Source organism: Elephantulus edwardii, unplaced genomic scaffold (assembly GCF_000299155.1).
Source record: "Elephantulus edwardii isolate Elephantulus edwardi_28Jun2011 unplaced genomic scaffold, EleEdw1.0 scaffold00155, whole genome shotgun sequence".
Lineage (NCBI taxonomy): Eukaryota > Metazoa > Chordata > Mammalia > Macroscelidea > Macroscelididae > Elephantulus > Elephantulus edwardii.
In genome coordinates this window covers 4,543,762-4,563,443 of record NW_006399905.1, presented here as the reverse complement: position 1 = coordinate 4,563,443, position 19,682 = coordinate 4,543,762, and the positions used below count along the sequence as shown (strand labels likewise).

The following is a 19,682-nucleotide window of genomic DNA, read 5'->3' as shown; positions in this document are numbered from 1 at the left end:
TAAAAAAAATTAGTAATAAATGCCTTGTCACAAAGAAGATTCGAAATCAGGTGGATTTTTCCCCCATTAATTTTACCATCATTTAAAAATTAAACAGTAGCTACATTAGAATGAAAAAAATCTCCAGTTCACTTTATGAAGTCAGCATAGATTCAAAATAAAAACCAGACGCAAGCATTAAAAGAAAGGAAAATTAGTCTTATCACACTCATGACCAAAGATGCAAAAGTCTGAATCAAAATATTAACAAACAACATACATACAACAGTCTTTTTAAAACATCATGACCAAGTAGGTCATGACCAAGTATAAGAACTCAAAATTGTATGAGTATTAAAAAGTTAATTATAATTGACACCATAAAAAAATTTAAAGAAAAAAATAGTATCATTTCAATAAAAACGTGTGATAAAATCTAACATCCATTCACAATATAAACTTACTTATCAGCACACCAGAAATAGGAGGAAAATTCCTTAACCTGACAAATAAATATATACTGAAAAACTACAGCAAACATCATACTTAAAAATACTCAGTTTCCCTTTGAGCTCACGAACAAGACAAGATGTCCTCTCTATCACCACTTCTATTCAGGACTATACTGGAGGACCTAGTCAGAGAAGTAAGGTAAGAGAAAGAAAGAAAAGGTAAAGGATTATTAAGAAAGAAATAAAATTCATTATTCACAAATGATATGACTGTGAATACAGAAAATTGAAAACCATAGACAAACGGTTGAACAGTCCTGAGAGATTCAAAATCAACTCGGTTTCCACATAAAGAGTACTAGTAATTAGAAAATGAAACAAACATACAAAATACCTAGCAATAAAGTCCAGTAAGAAATATAAAAAGTTAACAAATCCAAAGAGCCAATAGACAAATCCTCTGAAGGAACAAAATCATAGACTCGTACGAAAAGACACTGTAGAACTAAGTAGGTACATACTGGGCAGAGCTGCTATTGTAAAGACAGCAATCTAACCCAAAATGATTTGTCAACACAATCTCAGTGACAAGTTATTAGGATTATGTATGTGTATACAACTTGACTTGCTGACATTTATGTGCATATGGAAATGCAAAGGAATGATAAACCATTCTTGCAAAATTGGGAAGAAATGTCTCTAAAACACATTAAGACTTACTAGACTATGGAAAGTGTGACATGTTAGTAGAATTCACATAAAACAAACCAATTGAGAACAACAGTGAAAGTCAGAGATCCACACATTTAAACATTTGCTGCATGCTATGTGTCATGACAAAAAAAAAAGGATGCTTTGTCTTGGTTTTTCAATAAATAATACTGGAATGTCAGTTAGTCACATGCAAACAAATCAAAGTGAACTTACATACTACACTGCTCACAAAAATAAATCCTACCCAACAGGTAAGCACCTGGTCACTACTGAAGTCCACCAGTGGCTCTGCAGGGTAAAGACCTGGCAATCTGCTCCTATAAAGATATACAAGCCTAGGAAACGCTATGGGGCAGTTCCATCATACAGCATACCTATTCTGTCATACAGCATTGCCATCAGTTAGAAATGACTCAACAGAACACAACTGGTATTCACAACAATAACCCATAAAAAAGAATTCTTTCAAGTTATAGTAAAGTCTACAGATTATATATCTCTAGTGGAATATACCTTGAATACAAGCATCAAGTTGTTAATGGTAATGCTTGCATGGGATTTCAAAATGATGCCCAACAATAAACATAATCAGCTGCTAACCAAAAAACTGAAGGTTCACAACTACCCAGAGATGAGAGATGCCTTGGAAGAAAGGCCTGGCAATCTACTTGTGAACATGCAGCCACTGAAAACATGGAATACAGTTCTAACACACAAGGGGTTACCATGGGTAAGACCAATTCTAAGGCTCAAGTCTTACGTGATTTGGTATATACATCTAGTTACATAAAGAAAATAAAAATACAGAAGTGTCATTAAAAAAAACCCATCATTTTTAGAGTAAGAGAGAAGATATACTAAATTAGTAAATAAATACTAAATAAGTAAAAACACTATACCCTTTCATTTGAAGTGGAGAAATACCACCATAAACTCAGTATTTTACTTCAAATTTAAAAACCAAAAATCCTTTTTTATTAGTTTTGTCCACTAGTAATGAAAGCCCAAACACCTAAACTGTGGTTTCTTTTTTTTCTGTTCTTGTTATGTACCATCAAATCAGATCTGACTGGCATAGGAGATTGCCCCTGCTCCAGCAGAGCATCTGGTGGATTCAAATTGCACGCCTTCAGGATTGCAATGTAGCTTCTTACCACTAGGCCATCAGAGCTCTCTTCAAATTGTGGCCTCTTAATAACAATTAAAAAAATAATAATAATAATAATGCTGTTGTTCCTGCTAGGGAGCTTTTGTGGCCTCGCGGTATCTCACTATAAACCCAAATGCAAGTGGTTCAAATCCACTAGCTGCACTGTGGGAAAGATAGTTAATCTCCTTCCATGCGACGTACAGCCTCTGAAAACCCACTGGCGAACTTTCAGTCAGTTCTGACTCAATGAAGCCTACCAACCACATACCAAGTCCCATATAAACACTACTACATAGAAAAATGGCTAATTCCAGTTCTGGGGCTTTTACATACACAGAATGAGCCTGGGATCTCTTGCAAATCCTGAAAGAAGCTACATACTAGAATACTGGACTCATGTCAAAAGGAGATTATGACTGAAAACCATGTAATTCTACTATCATAAACAATGATGTAATGGATTTAACACAGCAAAACATAAACCACAAAATTCTGTAAACTGAGACAGTATTCAAAACCCAAAAAGGACTGGTCACTTTTGCAGGCTGAAAGGGACGAGCTCATTGTTCTGAAACTGATTTTAAAAGACTTGACTTTCCAGCTGTTGTTAGGTGCCATCTAGTCAAGTACGACCCATAGCAACCCTATGAACAACAGATCTGAACCCTGTCCTACCCTGTGCCATCCTCACAATCTGTCTTTCCAGCAGGGACTGACTGTCTTTCAGGGTAACCAAATATTTAACAAAAGAAATGTCTTCTTGTTGCAGGGGGAAGCCACAAACTAATAAATGCAAGAATTATAAAAGCAGAAATAAAAAAATCTAGTAAGTAAGACACAACGACTGTAAAAACTATAAAGAGGAACTTTAGAATGGATTGATCAGGATGAAGTCAATAGTACCTACTTCTTAATTTTAACATGTATAAAAGTGGAAATACTAAGCATATTCCCCCTGATAAAGGATATACTCAGAACCACCAGTAATTTACCCTCGACAAGGAAAAAAACCCCAAAACTAACTTTAACCAAGGCCCTCCATCAGTTCACAGGAAATAAGAGATAGAAAAGCATATCAAAGGACTGTGGAGATAGCTAAAAAAAACAAACAACAAAAAACAAAGAAAAAATCCACGAAAATATTCTATAAAACATATAACCCTATTTCTACAAATAAACGGTCAATGAAAAGAAGAAACTGATGAAAGATTAAATGAGATTTTAAGACACAAACCATTCAATGCAGAATGTAGGCCTTATTTTGATCCGGAGGCAAATAATGAATAACATTTCATTTTTAATAAAAGCAAAAATAATTTAATTGGTTTATATATATGGTAACTTTGTTAGGTGAAATAATGGTATTGTGATATTAAAACAGTTTTTATGTGCTAGAAATGTGTACTGAAGTATTTACTGGTAAAATTCTCTGATACCTGTGACGACTTGTGAATTACTTATACAAGTAAAGTGAGGAAACATTAAGTTAATGGATTAAAGTTCTTCAAGAAGGAAATCAATTCTATTGAGGTAATTAAAAATATATATGATGGCAAATAGAGCTTTTATATAATATAGAAGAAAACCTTTCAGAACAGAGAGAATATGGTCAACAAAACACAAAAACCACTAAATAAAATGTCTGAAACCAACCATAACTCACTTTCTCTCTCTATATATATAGATAGAGAGAGAGAGAGAGATACACACATACAGTTTGTTTCACATTATTTCTAAGGTACTTACTGCTGGTAAAAGGGACTGCATATTTTGATTAGAATCTGCTATCGTAGCAAGGTACACCAAGTTTGTATGCAACATTTGCTGATACCTATAAGACAAAAGAAACATCAACTATTAAAAAATTATTTTATTCCTATTTGCTTAAACAAATAGCATTCTAAACATACCTAGAGTTTAAAAAAGTATTTATGAACAATAAGAATATTTCAATTTCTTCTATATTGCTTCCATATATAAAAATAATGTTTGAAGACTAAATGAACTGAGTATTATGTAGAGTTTGCTTTTATGAGAACAATTAAATACAGATCTCAGATGGCTTAGTGGCAGAGAGCTGCACTGCCAGCCCCAGCATATGCAGTTTGAATCCACCAGCTAAGCTGCTCTGTAGAAAACAGATGAGCAATCTTCTGCCTCCGAAAACCTGCTGGAGAGTCGGGTATGAGTTGGTTCTGACTCAACAGTATACAAACACATTACTTTAAAAATAGGCACAAACTACTAAAAGCAATATAAAGAAATTGAAAATTTCTACCCACTTTTACAGTCTAAAATTGAAGGAGCATGCAATCAAGATGCAGCAACGGTAACTGGAGATGGGGATGTTCCAGTTAGAAACAAAGAACTGCTAGTTGAAAATGATGGCCGTGGTAACAGCAATGAGGCCCGAGATGGCACAAAGGAGTTTTGTACAATCAATATTGATTATAAATATATATATTTTTTATATTACATAAATGTCAACTACACACATGCACTTCGCTGATGGGATACAAGGGAATCAGGGAGACTGATGTGTATAAAGAGAAAGGAGAAAAGTTCCACCTCAGGAGCCCAGGGGCCAACTGGAGTAGCAGCCAACTGTGGAACAACCATCACTTACTCATGTGCAAGTTCAAACCAGGACTAAAGAGAATCAACAGTCCAGGAGAGCCAAAATATAACCCAATACTATCTCATATACATTTAAACCTCAAGAATCCATCTGATCCACTCAGCAGTCAGTCGTTTGTGATCAAAGATCAGATCAGTAGTGGGGGGACATCACAGAAGAAAAAACAAAATATAATTCAAAATTCAAAGACAGGGAAAAAAGAAGACCAAAATGGATGTTGGAACAGACCTGTAACTTGCACTTGCTCCTGGATGGAGAGGAGGAAAAAATAAAGGAAGAAAAGAAGTAAAGAGCTCAGGAGGCAGCCCAAGAAGATAAAGTAAGGTATTATCAAGAACTGTGCAAAGACCTCAGGTTAGAAAGCAAAGGGGAAAACAGGCTCAGTTTTCCCAAGCTAAAAATTCATGCCCAAAAAGTTGAAATACTGAAGTATTCCATGGGCAAAATCATGAACAATGAAGGAACCATTTAAAAAAATGGAAGAAGACAGTCACAAGACACCTATTCAATCTGTATGCTCGAGAAGCTGGACTCGATGAAGAACGTGGCATCAGGATTTGAAGACTCAACAACGTGCATTATGTAAATGACACAACTTTGCTTATTGAAAACACTTGCTGTAGAAAAGCAAACACTATAGCCTTCAATCTGGATTACATCTCAGTATTCTCACCACTGGACAAAAGGACAACATAATGATAGATGGAGAAAAGACTGAAACTGTCCACAACTTGATATTATTGAATCCACAATCAACACACTTGGTACCAGCGGCCAGGTGATTAGGAGGGGTACTGCACTGGCAAAGTCTGCAGTCAGAGACCTCTCCACGTTACAGAGGACCGACCAGTAATGTCAGATTGAGAACTAACGTGCACCTGATTAAGCTATGGCTTTTCAATCACTTGCTATAAGATCAAATACTACAGCCTTCAATCTAGATTACATCCCAGTATCAACAACACAAAAATTCTCAACACTGGATAGATGACAACATGATGCTAGAAAAAGCTCAAAACGGTCAACTTCATCTTACTTGAATCTGCAATCAACACCCTTCGTACCAGTAGTCAGGGGATCAGGAGGGTATTACATTGGGAAAGTCTGCAGTTAGGGACCTCTCCAAGTTATTGAGGACCAATGATGGCAGTTTAAGAATGAAGGTGCACCTGATTCAGTTAGGGTTTTTTTCAATCACCTGCTATGCTTCTGAGCGCTGGACAATAAAAAAGGATGACAGAAGAAATGATGTCTTTGAGCTGTAGTGTTAGAGAAGAATACTGACTATCCCATGGGCTTCCAAAAGAACAAAGAGTTATGTGTCAGAGAAAATGCGGTCAGAACACTCCCTGGAGGCAAAGATGACAAGACTTCATCTCCTGTACTTTGGGCATGTTGTTAGAGGAGACCCTCTTCCCAGGAGAGGGACATCATGCTAAGAGGGGTGGAGGATCAGCAAAATAGAGGAAGACCATTAAACAGGTAGACTGACACAGTGACTGTTGCAGCAGCCTGGAGTGTGTCAGAAATTACAAGGATGGCACAGTATAGGATGGCATTCAGATCTATTGTTCATTATTAGGTCACTACAAGTTATACCTGACTCAATACGCCAACTAATACCACCACCTCCAAAAGAACTGGTCAACACTGAACCAATACTAGAAATAGCATATGATCAAGCACCACAGATACCAGAGAGAAAAAGCCAGGCAACACTGAAGGAATGGACCAAAAAAAAAAAAGTTTCCATGAACTGATAGAATACTAACTGAGATGTTTCGACAAACAGCCCTGATGTGGTCACTAATCTATGTAAATTAATTTGGAAGACAACTATCTGTTCAACAACTGGAAGAAATCCTTTTCCTTGCCATTCCAAAAAAAAAAACCAACCTAACTCTGTCAGAATCCAGATAAATTACTGAGCAACATCATTAATATCACATAAAAGGTTATTTAAATAAATAAATACATACATACATAAATACATAAATAAAAATGGCTGGACCAGGACATTAGCAGAGAACTTCCAGAAATTAAAAGTGATTCAGAAGGGGCAAATGAACAATGCTGATCTCAGACAGATCTTGGCTAAGAATATCAGAAAGATGCTTACTTGTCTTTTATTGACTATGTAAAGCATTTGGCAGTGTAGATCGTAACAAATGATGGATAATACAGTGTATAATGGGAGATCAAGAGCAATCCATTGCATTTATACAGAGCCTACAGACTAAGAAGTAGTCATATAAACAGAACAATGGGATACTAAATGTTGAAAATCAGGAAAAGGTGCATCAGGGTTGTAACTTTTTATCACACCTACTCAACCTGGTGACTTAGTTGTAAGGAATTGCGTTGCCAATCCAAAGGCATGTGGTTTGAGTCCACTAGCTCCTCCAAGGGAGAAAGATGGGCAGTCTCCTCCAACATGATTTACTGCCTCTTAAACCTGCTAGAGGGTCAGTTTTGACTTCATGGAACACAATAACCCAACCCATATAATGAGAAAATAACAGCAGCTTTATTGTATTAAAGTGACTATGAAAGAGATCCATATTTGTTTTCATTCCAAAAAAAGTGTGATCCAAAAGAATGTGGAAATTACCAAATATCACTAATATCATATTCAAGAAATGTCTTGCTAGAGATTATCCAAAAATTATCAGAACAGTACATCACACTAATGTCAAGATAGATCTTGGGTGAAAGCAAAGATAACCAGGAAGGTGTCTATTTGTGATCCTCAAATCACAACTATGCAAAGGGTTATGTTCCCTGCTTGGAAAAGGTGAAGGGTCAGCCAAAGAGAAGAAAATCCTCAACAAGATGGATTGACAGTTACTGTAACAATAGGCGTAAACCCAGCTGAGATCTTGAGGATGGTACAGGACTGGAAAAGGGTGTGCTCCACTGTGCACAGAGTTGACAGGAGCTCAGCATCCACTAGATGGCATCTAACAACAAACAGCCTCTTTAGGATCCCAGCCACAGATCTGGAGGCTCCAAGAGCCAGGTCCCCTCCTCATCTGCTGGGTACATGTGTAGTGGTTTCCATCTACCCTTTCAGGAAGTCAATTCTGGATTCCTATCACCTCCTCAGGTTTGACAATTTACTAAAATAATTCACAGAGCTGAGAAATGTGCTTTTACAACTACAGTTGTATTCTAGAAAAAAGGACAAATTGATGAGATACAAAGGACACAGCCTTGTATAGTTTCTGACGCAAAGCTTCTGTGTTCCAAAAGCACAACATAACACCCTTCCAAGAATTGCTGTGTTTCTCCAAGCAGAAAGTTCATTAATATTCAGTGTCAAGAGCTTTTAATGGTGATATTACTAAGGGAGCAAGGGTGAGAAAGTCCATAGGGAGTTGCACTCTAAACCAAGGTCTCTGCCCCTGGCAGTTCAAATCCACCAGCAGCTTCTCCAGAGAAAGATGGGAAATCTCTTTTCTTTAGATTTATAGCCTTGGACTCCAATGGGGAAGGAGCACCACCAATTAGTTTGTTCCAACTTGATCACAATGTGTTTAATGGGAGACATGAATTCAAGTGGATGCACTCAAGCTTCACCTGGTTCACTCCCAAGGTCGTGCTAATATAACAGGGTAGGTCTTTCTGGCCCTAGCTACCCTCAGTATGAAAGACGAAGCTTTGCCATCTTTGCCTCCAAGGAGCAATTAAAAAAAAATCAAAAGACTGCACTTTCTCCAAGTCTTATCTGTCTGTCCTTTTGGCAGTCCATGGTACACTGACGGAACAACTGGAAAAAACTGAAAAAATTCTGATGGGATACAATACCACATTCTCAATTACATAATCATACTATGGGTATTTTAGAATATATGTTCATGAGATGAGGAAACACTAGACTAGTTAAGGCTAAAGGAATCCCTCAGATCAAACTATCACTCTGAAATACTCTTTAAACCTTCAACCAAAACTATCCCATGGTCACCTTTCAGTGAAGTCACAGTCTGGTATACAATATTAAGAATATTAATTGTAAGAGGCTCCATTAAAAAAGTACCTTTGCAATCACATGACCAACAAATACTATTAAGCAAAGATGAGAAAATGTAGGAGTAAAGTAACCTAAATACAGGGATACACTGAATAATGCCTACAGTCCACTCCGTGAAATAGATATAAGGCAATATGAAGGTAGTGTAAACACCCTATTATATACAGGCACTCCCTATACAATCTAGTTAAATCCCTGCAAAGCCTCTGTATTAAAATCATATGGAATATAACCAAAACAAAACCACTTTCAGGAAACCCATGAACAAAGCCTGAGAGTTTTATCTACTGAATACAGGCCATCTTCACAGGTGTGCAGCTGTGCCCCTGGGCAAGGGCCATGCAGCAGTGTACTCAGAATTCTGTGCATGTTCAGGCATGGGGCATGAGGGAACAGAAGATAGGTGGCTTTGGGGAGCAGGTGTGAAGGTGTCATAAGTTTCTGGAGGTAGTGGTCCTAGCTGAACTGCCCTACTGGTAGAGCTCCTTCTTGATCACGTACAGCTGCTTCCACCACCCACAGCCAACTGCCAGAGAGTGTCCTAAGCCTGGCCGATGTCACTACCACCAGCACAAGAATAGAGAAATTACAGCAGGTATTACCCTGTGATGAAAGTGAAGGGCTACATGGCTGTCTGAGCAGATGAATGAAGCCAAGAAGAGCAGGAAAAAGATGCTGCACAGATTGGGATGCAGCCTAGAGCTTTACGGCTTTTTACTCCAAAGCCCTGGAGTCTTTAAAATGATTAAAAACAAAATAAAACAAAAAAACACAGCCATCAAGTCGATTCTAACCCATAAGAGATTTGCTTTCCCTTCCAATAGAAAAGGGAAAAAAAAAAAACCAATACACCTCATGGGACCACCCAAACAAATGTTAAAAGCAACCCATACATGAACTAGAAACACAATAACTAAAATGCAATCAAAGAGAATGTCAGCACATTGTGAAAAATGTAACTAGTGTCACTAAACAATATACAGAAATTGTCAAATCAAAACCTAATTTTGCTAAGTTCACCAAAAACAGTATATCGGGGGTGGGAGTAGAGAGGTGAGGCTAAATAGGGTCAAAACCACAGCGTTGTAGTTAGGTTGGGGGGGGGGGGGAGAAGAAGGAAATAAGAAGGAACCGGGTGAAAAGACAGGGTAATGATGGGCAAGGGACAATGGTGATTAATTTTATAAAACATAATGCATGAGAATGACTGTATGAAACACAATGTGAATGAAGAATAGTACGAAATACAACGTATAGGAACTTTGTAAGTGAACCAATTAAAAAGGGAAAAAATGTGAAACAATGTATACAAATTTTGTAAGCAAACCAATACAAAATAAAAATTTAAAACTGCAAACCCCATCCCAGTATAGTCTGTGTGTGATCCGAATGAACTCTTACAAAGCAAGTCAATTTAGAATAAGAAAAGGTAAGAGAGAATGCTATTTGTCAAATGTTTCAAAAAAACAACACAGGGGAGGATGAATGGTAAAACGAGCAAGTCAATGATAAACCATTTGAGGAATGTTAGTGAATGGCATATAAAAATTTATACTATTTCTGAAACTTTTCCATCAAATTATTTCAAGATAAAAAGATAGTTGTTGTTGTTGTTATGTGCCATCGAGTCGTTTGCGACTCATAGCGACCCTATGCACAACAGCCCTAAACCCTGCTCTATCCTGCGCCAACAGCACTGCCTCTGACACACCCATCCCGATTACCCCAGTCACCGAATCAATCTATCTCATAGAGGGTCTTCCCCTCCTGCGCTGCCCATCCACCCTCCCAAGCATGATGTCCCTCTCCAAGGACCCGTCCCTCCTGGCAACATATCCAAAGTATGTCAGACGAAGCCCCAGAATCCTTGCCTCCAAGGAGTAGCTTGGATGAATCCCCTCCAAGATGAATCTGTTTGTTTTCCTGGCAGTCCATAGTACATTCAGTACTCTTCTCCAGCACCACAACTCAAAAGCATCAACTCTCCTTCTGTCCTCCCTAGTCATTGTCCAACTCTCTGATGCATAACAAGCGACTGCAAAGACCATGGCCTGTATCAGGCGCACCTTAGTCTCCAGAGAGACACCGTTGCTCCTGAGTACTTTAAAGAGGTCCCTAACAGCAGACTTTCCCATCGCGATACGCTTTTTGATTTCCTGACTGCTGGTGCCAAGAGTGTTGACTGCGGAGCCGAGCAAACTGAAGCTGTGAACAATCTCAATCTCTTTGCCATCCATCCTGACGCTGCCAATTGGTCCAGTGATGAGAATCTTTGTCTTCTTGACATTGAGCCTCAGTCCATACTGAAGGCTGCAGTCCTTGACCCTTCGCAGCAAGTGCATGAGGTCCTCCTCAGTTTCAGCAAGCAGGGTTGTGTCATCTGCATAACGCAGATCGTTAATAGACCTTCCACCAATCCTGATGCCACAATTCTCCTCATAGAGCCCAGCCTCTCGGATAATCTGCTCTGCATACATGTTGAAAAGTTATGGAGACAGGATGCATCCCTGGCGTACACCCTTCCCAATTTTGAACCATGCAGTGTTACCCTGCTCTGTTCTGACTACTGCCTCTTGGTCCAAGTATAGGTTTCGCATTAGCACGATTAAATGTTCTGGGATTCCCATTCTTCTCAGAGTCAGCCACAGTTTGTTATGATCCACACAGTCAAATGCCTTTGCATAATCAATGAAACACAGATAGACATTCTTCTGGTATTCTCTGCTTTCAGCCAAAATCCATCTAACATCAGCAACAATATCCCTAGTACCATGACCCCTTCTAAACCCAGCCTGGACTTCTGGTAGTTCTCTGCTGATGTGTTGTTCTAATCGTTTTTGGATGATCTTCAGTAGAATCTTGCTTGCATGTGAAATCAATGACACTGTTCTGTAGTTTTCACACTCAGTTGGGTCACCTTTCTTTGGGATGGGAACAAATATAGATCTCTTCCAGTCAAAAAAAATAGTACTTTTGACCAACTAGATGTGCAACATTTTTAAAAAGATAACTAATATTCATTAAGGTCTTCATGTTAGAGAATGAGTAAGTATTTGAGTGTTAAGCAAAAGTTTGGGGGGAAAAAAGTACAATCTAGAAAAATTCCACATTGCAGTTCTACTCTGTCCTACAGGGTTCTATGAGTCGGAAGGGACTCAAAGGCACACTACTACATCATCCACTGTTGACATGGATGGGTGGAATCCAACAACATGAAAAATAATGCTATCTTTCTGCAGGGTGAGCTGGTGTCTTAGCATGGTCTTTGACCCAGCAGCTGCATTCATAAAACTCTAACTTACATTAATATTAGAAACAGTAAACACTATACATGTATGTTTGTATAGACATACGTGCTTACGTAGAAATGCATAGAAAAATGTTTGGAAGGATATATACTAAAATATTAAAACTAGTTAACATGTGTTCCCTCAAGTAATAAAATATAAGAGATCCAACAGTCAACCACTGCCATTAAATCAATTCTGATCACATAGAAACCTTATTAGAGAAAAGTAGAACAGACTTTTCAAAAGATTACAAATCTTTCCTCTGAGACATCTCTAGGTGGGCTCAAGCAACCATTATGTTAATGAAAGAGTGCTTAATTCTTTGTGCACTCAGAGTCTTCTGAAGAATTATGTGTCATCAGAGGAAGACTGAACTATATAACCTGCATCATACGAATAACACACCTTGCATGTTGAAAAGGAAGTAAGGAGGGCTTAAAGCACTTGTTGCAGAAGATCAACGATTACAACTTTCCATATGAATTACATCTCAAGATCAAGAAAACTAAATCCTCACCACTGGGGCAACAGGAACTTCATGATAGAGAAAAGACTAAAAGTTCCTTTTTCTAGATTCACAATTTTGGTCTCATATACTTTGGACATGCTGTTAAAAGGAGCCGGTGCTTACAGAAGGACAACATGCTTAGAAGGTGGAGGGTCAGTATAGGAGAGAAAGACTCTCATTTACCTCAACAAGATGGACTGACACTGTTACTGTAACAAAGGGTTCAAGAATATAGGAAATGATGAGGATGGCCCAAAAACAGGACTAGGTTCAAATCCACTGTTCAAAGGGTCACTATAAGTGGGAGCCAATTCAATGGCACATAACAGTCAATCCATACTTTAAAACAAACCTGAGAAGTTAAAGAGGGGCAGAGAAGCTAGTGTAAAGTCAACAGGATAGAATGAAAAGAAGAATGCAGACATACTGGGAAAAGCATAATCATGTCTTGGAAAAATCCATACTATTTAATTAAGCAGGCACCTAATTTGCTATATAAAATTTCACCTAAAACACAGAAAGTATTAAAAAAAACTAAATAATTACCTTGTGAAAGTCAAAATGAGAAATAAAAAGACTTCCTTTTGTTAACTCTACAAATTTTCAAAATTTATTAATTTTGTCTAACCTACATAAATGATACTTTTAAATTGAAAAGTATAAGCAAAAGTGAAAAAAGATAAAATGATAAGATTCTAAATGAGAGAACCAGTTAAATGATAATCAAACTGACGTTAATTCATTGCTACCTCAGGTGTGAGAGGGCACAGCTGTGTCCAGTGGTTGATATTTCTGGTGGTGGGTCACCAACCCCTTCTTCTGAGGCAATGCCGGGTCGACCTGAAACCCCAACCTTCCAGTGAGCAGACTGTTGGTGTTTTTGTTGTTATATGCCATCAAGTCACTTGCCACTCATAGCGACCCTATGTACAACACCCCTAAACTCTGCTCTGTCCTGTACCAACCGCACTGTCTCCAACACACCCATCCCGATTACCCCAGTCACTGAATCAATCCACCTCATAGAAGGTCTTCTCCTTCTGAGTTGTCCCTCCACCCTCCCAAGCATGATGTCCCTCTCCAAGAACTGGTTAGCATGTTATCTATTTGCTCACCCAGGGTGCAAGTGATAAAGATTAAATAAACAAGAGCAAGAAACTTTATAAGCCAGGCAGAACAAAAGCTGGGGTTGTGAAAAAAATGTGCCTGTGAGGAGTCCACCAGTGAGATCTCCAGGAAAGACAGGGGATGTTCCAAGACAAGGTGAACTGTTAAATATTCACTGTCCAACACCATAACCACCAAAGAACAGTTATTCTCCACCTCAAACACAAAGTACACAATGGATTCTAAAGACTCAGAAGAGAATGCAAAAGATCTCAATTTTTTTCTTGGTGTGTTGTTGTTGTGTGCTGTCAAATCAGATGCAAATGGTACAGGAGAAAATTGCCCCTCCTTCTCCAGTGGAGCATTTGGTAGATTTGAACAGCACACTTTGAGGATTGCAATGCTGTTTCTTGCCACTAGGCCACCAGAGCTCCTCATTAATATTTTTTTACAGATTTTTAAAAAAAAACAAGTCACAGAGAGCTCTGGTGGCCTGGTGACAAGAAGCTGCACTGCAATCCCAGAGGTACGAGGTTCAAATCCACCAGATGCCCTGTTGGAGAAAGAGGGGCAATCTCCTCCTGTACCAGTCAGATCCAATTTGACCATACACATACAAAAAAACCCCACTAAACTAAAAATCAACTTATATTGTTGTAGAGTAAAACTTCAACTCTTAGCCACCTCACAGAGCAGAACAGGCCTACCTCACACGGTTGTCAAAGCTGTAAATCTTTACAGAAACACACTGCTTCATCTTTCTCCTACAGTAGCTCAAGGGTTCAAACTTTTAGCCAGCCACTGCACCATGAGAGCTCCTGTACTATATATTGACTATACACAGAAAACTGATTTCAGAAGTTAAAGCATCTTATTAAAATTCATTTCACCCATTTTTCACTTTCTAACATGTCTACCAGACAACTGAGGGTAGTGGTGCCCCAGCAGTAGAAAAGTTACTTTCCACATGGATGACCTGGCCCCCAGGCAATGCACCACCGATGCAACCACCACCATTTCTCAGTAGAGGGTTGAATGTTGCTGTGAGACTCAGGTTTCCAGGGAGCTTCCAAAAGAAGACCCACTAGAAAGGCTTAGCAACATACTTATGAAAATTCTATACATCCAGACAATCTGATCCATAACTAATCGCTTAGGCAGCACAAATCAGGAAAAATCCCATTTGAGATGGAGGTGCTATGAGTCAGGGCCAATGATACTTACCAGGGATTGCACTAAAAAATAAAGGAGAAAAACAAACAAAACAAAACAAAAATATATATATATATATGTATATATGGTTCACATACTCTTTCTATTCTAAAAACTTAATAAAGTATTCAATTGGTTTGGACACATCAATCAGTTCAAAATGAGAATCTTTCATTCTGAATGATAACCCCCTATTTTATATAAGCTTTGCTTTCTATATCACATATCTAAGATACAACTATCTTACAAATGTGAAGATCTCACTTTTCCACACATAAGACTGCATATAAACTTTCTATAAAATAAAGTCATTATTTTAAAATACAATGGCAGATTATTTTATTAGTGCAATGGCAGATTTAGCACAAGGGAAAAAAACTGGTATCTTCAACCACTTCTGCAGAGTAAATTTTTCTTTTGTAAAAATTACTAAATTACAAAAAAAACTGTACCTAATCATTAAAAACAATATTATTTACAAGAGCCAAAAATGGAGAAACAACTCAAATGTCTATCAACTGATTTTTTATATATGTGTGTGTATGTGTGTATGCTATAGTCATGCAAAAGAAACTCATTTCATAATAAAAAAAATCCAAAGTAAACACACGTTACAATAGAGATGAACCTTGAAAACCAAAAGAAAAGAAATCAGTCATAAAATACCACATACTATTATGTTTCTGCTTGTATAAAATATCCATGATAGACAAATGTACAGAAAAGTAGGTAAACAGTTGTCTGCTACTAAGTGGAAGGGAAGACAAGAGTAAAGAATGATGGTAAATGGGCTGGGAAAACTTTTTGAGCAATGATGAAAACAATAAAAAATATTATCACAGTTAATAATTCTGGTTAAACAATTCTGTTAGAATAGCAAAAACTTGAGAACTGTATACTTTAAATAGGTGAATTACTATGTGAGTGTACTCTCTCTCAATCATTCTTAAAAAGTAAAAAAATAACCAGCACAGAAAAAATTAAGAAAATGTCATAACAATCTTACTGAGAACACTCTGAGGTCTTTCCTTTATTTTGATAGTCCATTATACACTGTATAAGATGGTTATTTTCATCCAACATCTGAAATAAAATTAGAGAAAGTTTATTACAAACTTAGTATATAAAGAAAGAAATGAGAAAACTGAGAATGAAACACTAATAAATATTCTTTTTAGAACTTTAAAATAGACACCCTAACAAAAATACAGTTATTACTCCAACGCAAGCATTATACATCATTTTAAAACTCACCACACATTATGTAACATAAAAACAAAATTCCAGTAAAATTATTTTTTTTAAAAAAATACTACACACACCTCACCCTATCCCACCCCCACTTTCTTGTATTTTTCTTTTCCTTGTTGTATACTGAATAGGATCTGAATGACACAGCAGGAGATTTTCCCTCCTTCTCAGGTGGAGCATCTGGTGGATTTGAACTGCGGAGCTTTGGGATGGCAGTGCAGCTTCTTGCCATTAGGCCAGCACTCCCTAAAATTAATTTTTGTTAAATATTGCTACTGCTGCTAATATATACTTTTAAATTCTTTTTAATAAATGTCATTTCATAGTGAAATTAGACAATTTGGCTTTTTCATAGAAAACTTTAAAAAAAAAGAAAACTTTTAAATCTACTGAAAATACCAATTACTCAATTCATTTATAAAACTTTTTTCCAGTGAATAACTGACTTTTTCCCTCAGGAATTCTTGAGATGTTTTATCCATATAGTAACCAAATCCATTCAAGTCTTCAGCATTCACAACTTAACAGAAAAAAAATATTTGAAATATTTGCAATGGTAGTTTGTTTAATCAACAATTCTTTTTTAATATTTCTTTCCAATTACTCTCCCTCTGGATTTTTACCTAATATCTAGAGTGGAAAATGAACAATTCTTTTTTAATATTTCTTTCCAATTACTCTCCCTCTGGATTTTTACCTAATATCTAGAGTGGAAAATGTGGTGTTCTAGTTTAAAAATATCTAATTCTCCTATCTATAATAGAAGAAGCTGTGCTTCAATCCCTAAGGCACCTGGTTCAAGGCCACCAGCCCTGTGCCATTAACTGCCTCTGAAAACTGTCAGAGGGTCAGCTATGGGTCCGGTTCTGACTATGGTATACAACAACAACATCTATAACAGAAGTGTTTGCTGGCTATTTGGGAAACGTTATCCAGAATGGTTCTGTGATTCTACAAACATGGTATAATAAACAGAATAATTTCTGTAATAAAATAATTTAAGTATGTTACACTTACTGAAATCTTTATGAACTTAATTTTAGAATTAAGTTCTCCCAAAAGTTTAAAAACTAAACCATATCAATTTCTTACTCTAATACCTTAAAAACAACTCAAAGCAATCCTGGCATTAAGGGGCGAATGGTTTATCTATGCAAAGTGGAACTGAGGAAAGGATGCTGATGCTGCAACATGAAAGCTAGTTTTTAATGTCAGTTTTCTATCATCAACAAAGCACTTCTTAACTTTTCAAGGGCCCTTCAGTAAAAAAAGCAAGGAACTAGAGTCATTGGTGACTAATGTTCCTGAACTTGCCACTGACCCCATTCAACGAAAGAATGGGGCAAAAGACAATACTGTAATCTCTATACCTCAATAATTTAGGGCAGCGGCGACTTAACTCTCACACTTCAAAAGGAAGCCATCTGACTTGTCCTTTTTCCAGCACATGAATCATTTTTCACTGACTTGATAAAATATACCTTTCCAATAATTTCAGTTAGTTCTTAAAGAGACAAGAATGTCCTCCCCCAAAGTGTCCTTAAAATGTATTCATCTAATCCCCAACCTAACAATGTCATAGCCAATTCACCGTGGGTGTACTGGTCTTTAATCTCATTTTACAATGAGCCGTTCAATTTGAAATCTATTTTCCCTTATCATCTGAAAATAATCTGTACCCTCTAAAATAATCTGTACCCATGAAAACGAAGAATACCTTGAGATTCCTTACAGGAGAGTATCTATGCATAAACTCATATATATGTATGACTTTTTCTACAGCTGAAAATTTCATTTAAAAAGCTCCTTAAGAAATTGAGGGCGCTGGGAGAGCTGTTTTTTCAGATTCCAGATTAGTCCACCGTCCTACATGAATAACTGTGTTTCCACTCACTGCCAAACTAGTTTTTCGTAAAATAAGGCAACAGTTGGGCAAATGTCAAATGCCACACTTACAAAGTGACAGTAAGCAGAAGTTGATTAACAGACTCTACTGCTGATACAATGGTGTTCTTAGTGGTACTAAAATTTCTTTTTCTATTTTCGCCCTTGTATCTCTGAATAAAACCAAAAAGAAAGTCAGATAGAAGGCTAATTCGAGCAAGTAATTTTTCAGAATGTATGAGTGAATGAAGTTTAGAATGCTGCCTTGCTCATAGGCAACAAGGAGTGGAAGACAATAAAGAACTTTTGTGTCTCCAACTATTCCAACACAGCCGTGGTACTACTACTACCTTAGGGGGCACAGCTCTCTATGCAGTTACTTATCAGAAATTATAATTTGTCACCATTATCAGATTGTATCCACAACTAGACTGGACGGCAGGGATCAAACAAAAAATAGATGCTAATTAAGTACTATTTGCTGTAGACGTAAATGATTACGAGGAGCTCCACAAGGTAAGCCCTAAGTTTACAAGAGACTCTCTCGCCTGTCTCTTGGACTTTACCAAACTGCCCGATGGCGTCCCCAAATTCTCCAGGGTGCTCCCCAACTCTGCTGAAGTTTGAGGGAGAGGAGGGAAGCGATGAGCGCCCCGACCTCCCCTCTGCCTCCCCGCGACCCAAGATCGGATCTGCACCAAGCAGCCTCCGCACGCGGGGCGGGGAGACGCCGAAGAAAGTCGGGGGCACAGCGCTGGGGGCCCCGGGGGGCTCCGAGCCGATACCCAGCCCGGCCCCGCGCCCCCCGCAGCCACCGAGCGCACGCGCCCCGCCTCGCGAACACCGCCCCGTCCCTGGAGAAATCAGGCAGCGGTCAACTGGGCTTTTGTGCCTATGGGTAAAAACCCCTAAACGCGCGAAAGACCCCCGCGAGCTCAGCAGCTCTACCTCTCCGCCACACACTCGGACACAGCTCAAGCCCCCGGGGGCCCCCGCGGCCGCTTCCCAGCAGGCCCGCCTCCGCCCAGCCTGCCATGCTGTCTTGCCCGAAGAAAGCGAGGCGGATCCGGCGGCCCTGACCCGCGAGCTTTCACCTTCTGAATCGCGGCCGGAGTGATCTCTCCTTTGCCTCGCTGCCTCGGGGCTGCGAAGGCCACAGACATGTTGCCGGCGTCCCCACTCTCGGCAAGTCCCGAGCGTTACGGGGGAACCGCGAGCTGGGGAAGAGACGCCGGCCACCCGGGCTGAACCACCCCGGGAACGGGGCAGGGGCGTGCCGCGGAACCGAACAAACTACACGCCGCCCGGCCCGGAGAGGATGCGCTGGTCCGTCCAGGCCTTGTTGGGGAGAGTTATGAGGGAGTCGCAGCTTCAGTGTAACCGGTCTGTGCTTCATCGTCTCCAGGTCCCCCAGCCGTCCCGGCGCCGTCCTCCCCGCCCCTGGGTGTCAATGGTACGGCCGTGCCC

The 19,682-nt window shown here is 38.8% G+C and overlaps 1 protein-coding gene across 3 annotated transcripts in view; it reads right to left on the bottom strand.

The window, feature by feature from the left end:
* Positions 1 to 19,461, bottom strand: part of SS18 (synovial sarcoma translocation, chromosome 18) — a 110,521-nt gene extending 91,060 nt beyond the window's left edge. The window contains exons 1-3 of one of the 3 annotated variants that reach the window (XM_006895036.1): positions 19,310 to 19,461; positions 16,087 to 16,163; positions 4,042 to 4,126 (exon numbers count right to left, since the gene is read on the bottom strand). In XM_006895036.1, coding sequence (XP_006895098.1) covers positions 4,042 to 4,126; positions 16,087 to 16,163; positions 19,310 to 19,378 — 231 coding nt within the window. In that variant the 5' untranslated portion in view covers positions 19,379 to 19,461. The remainder of the gene's footprint in view (positions 1 to 4,041; positions 4,127 to 16,086; positions 16,164 to 19,309) is intronic. The other 2 variants (XM_006895035.1, XM_006895037.1) reach the window with 2 other exon arrangements.
* Positions 19,462 to 19,682: the final 221 nt, after the last annotated feature.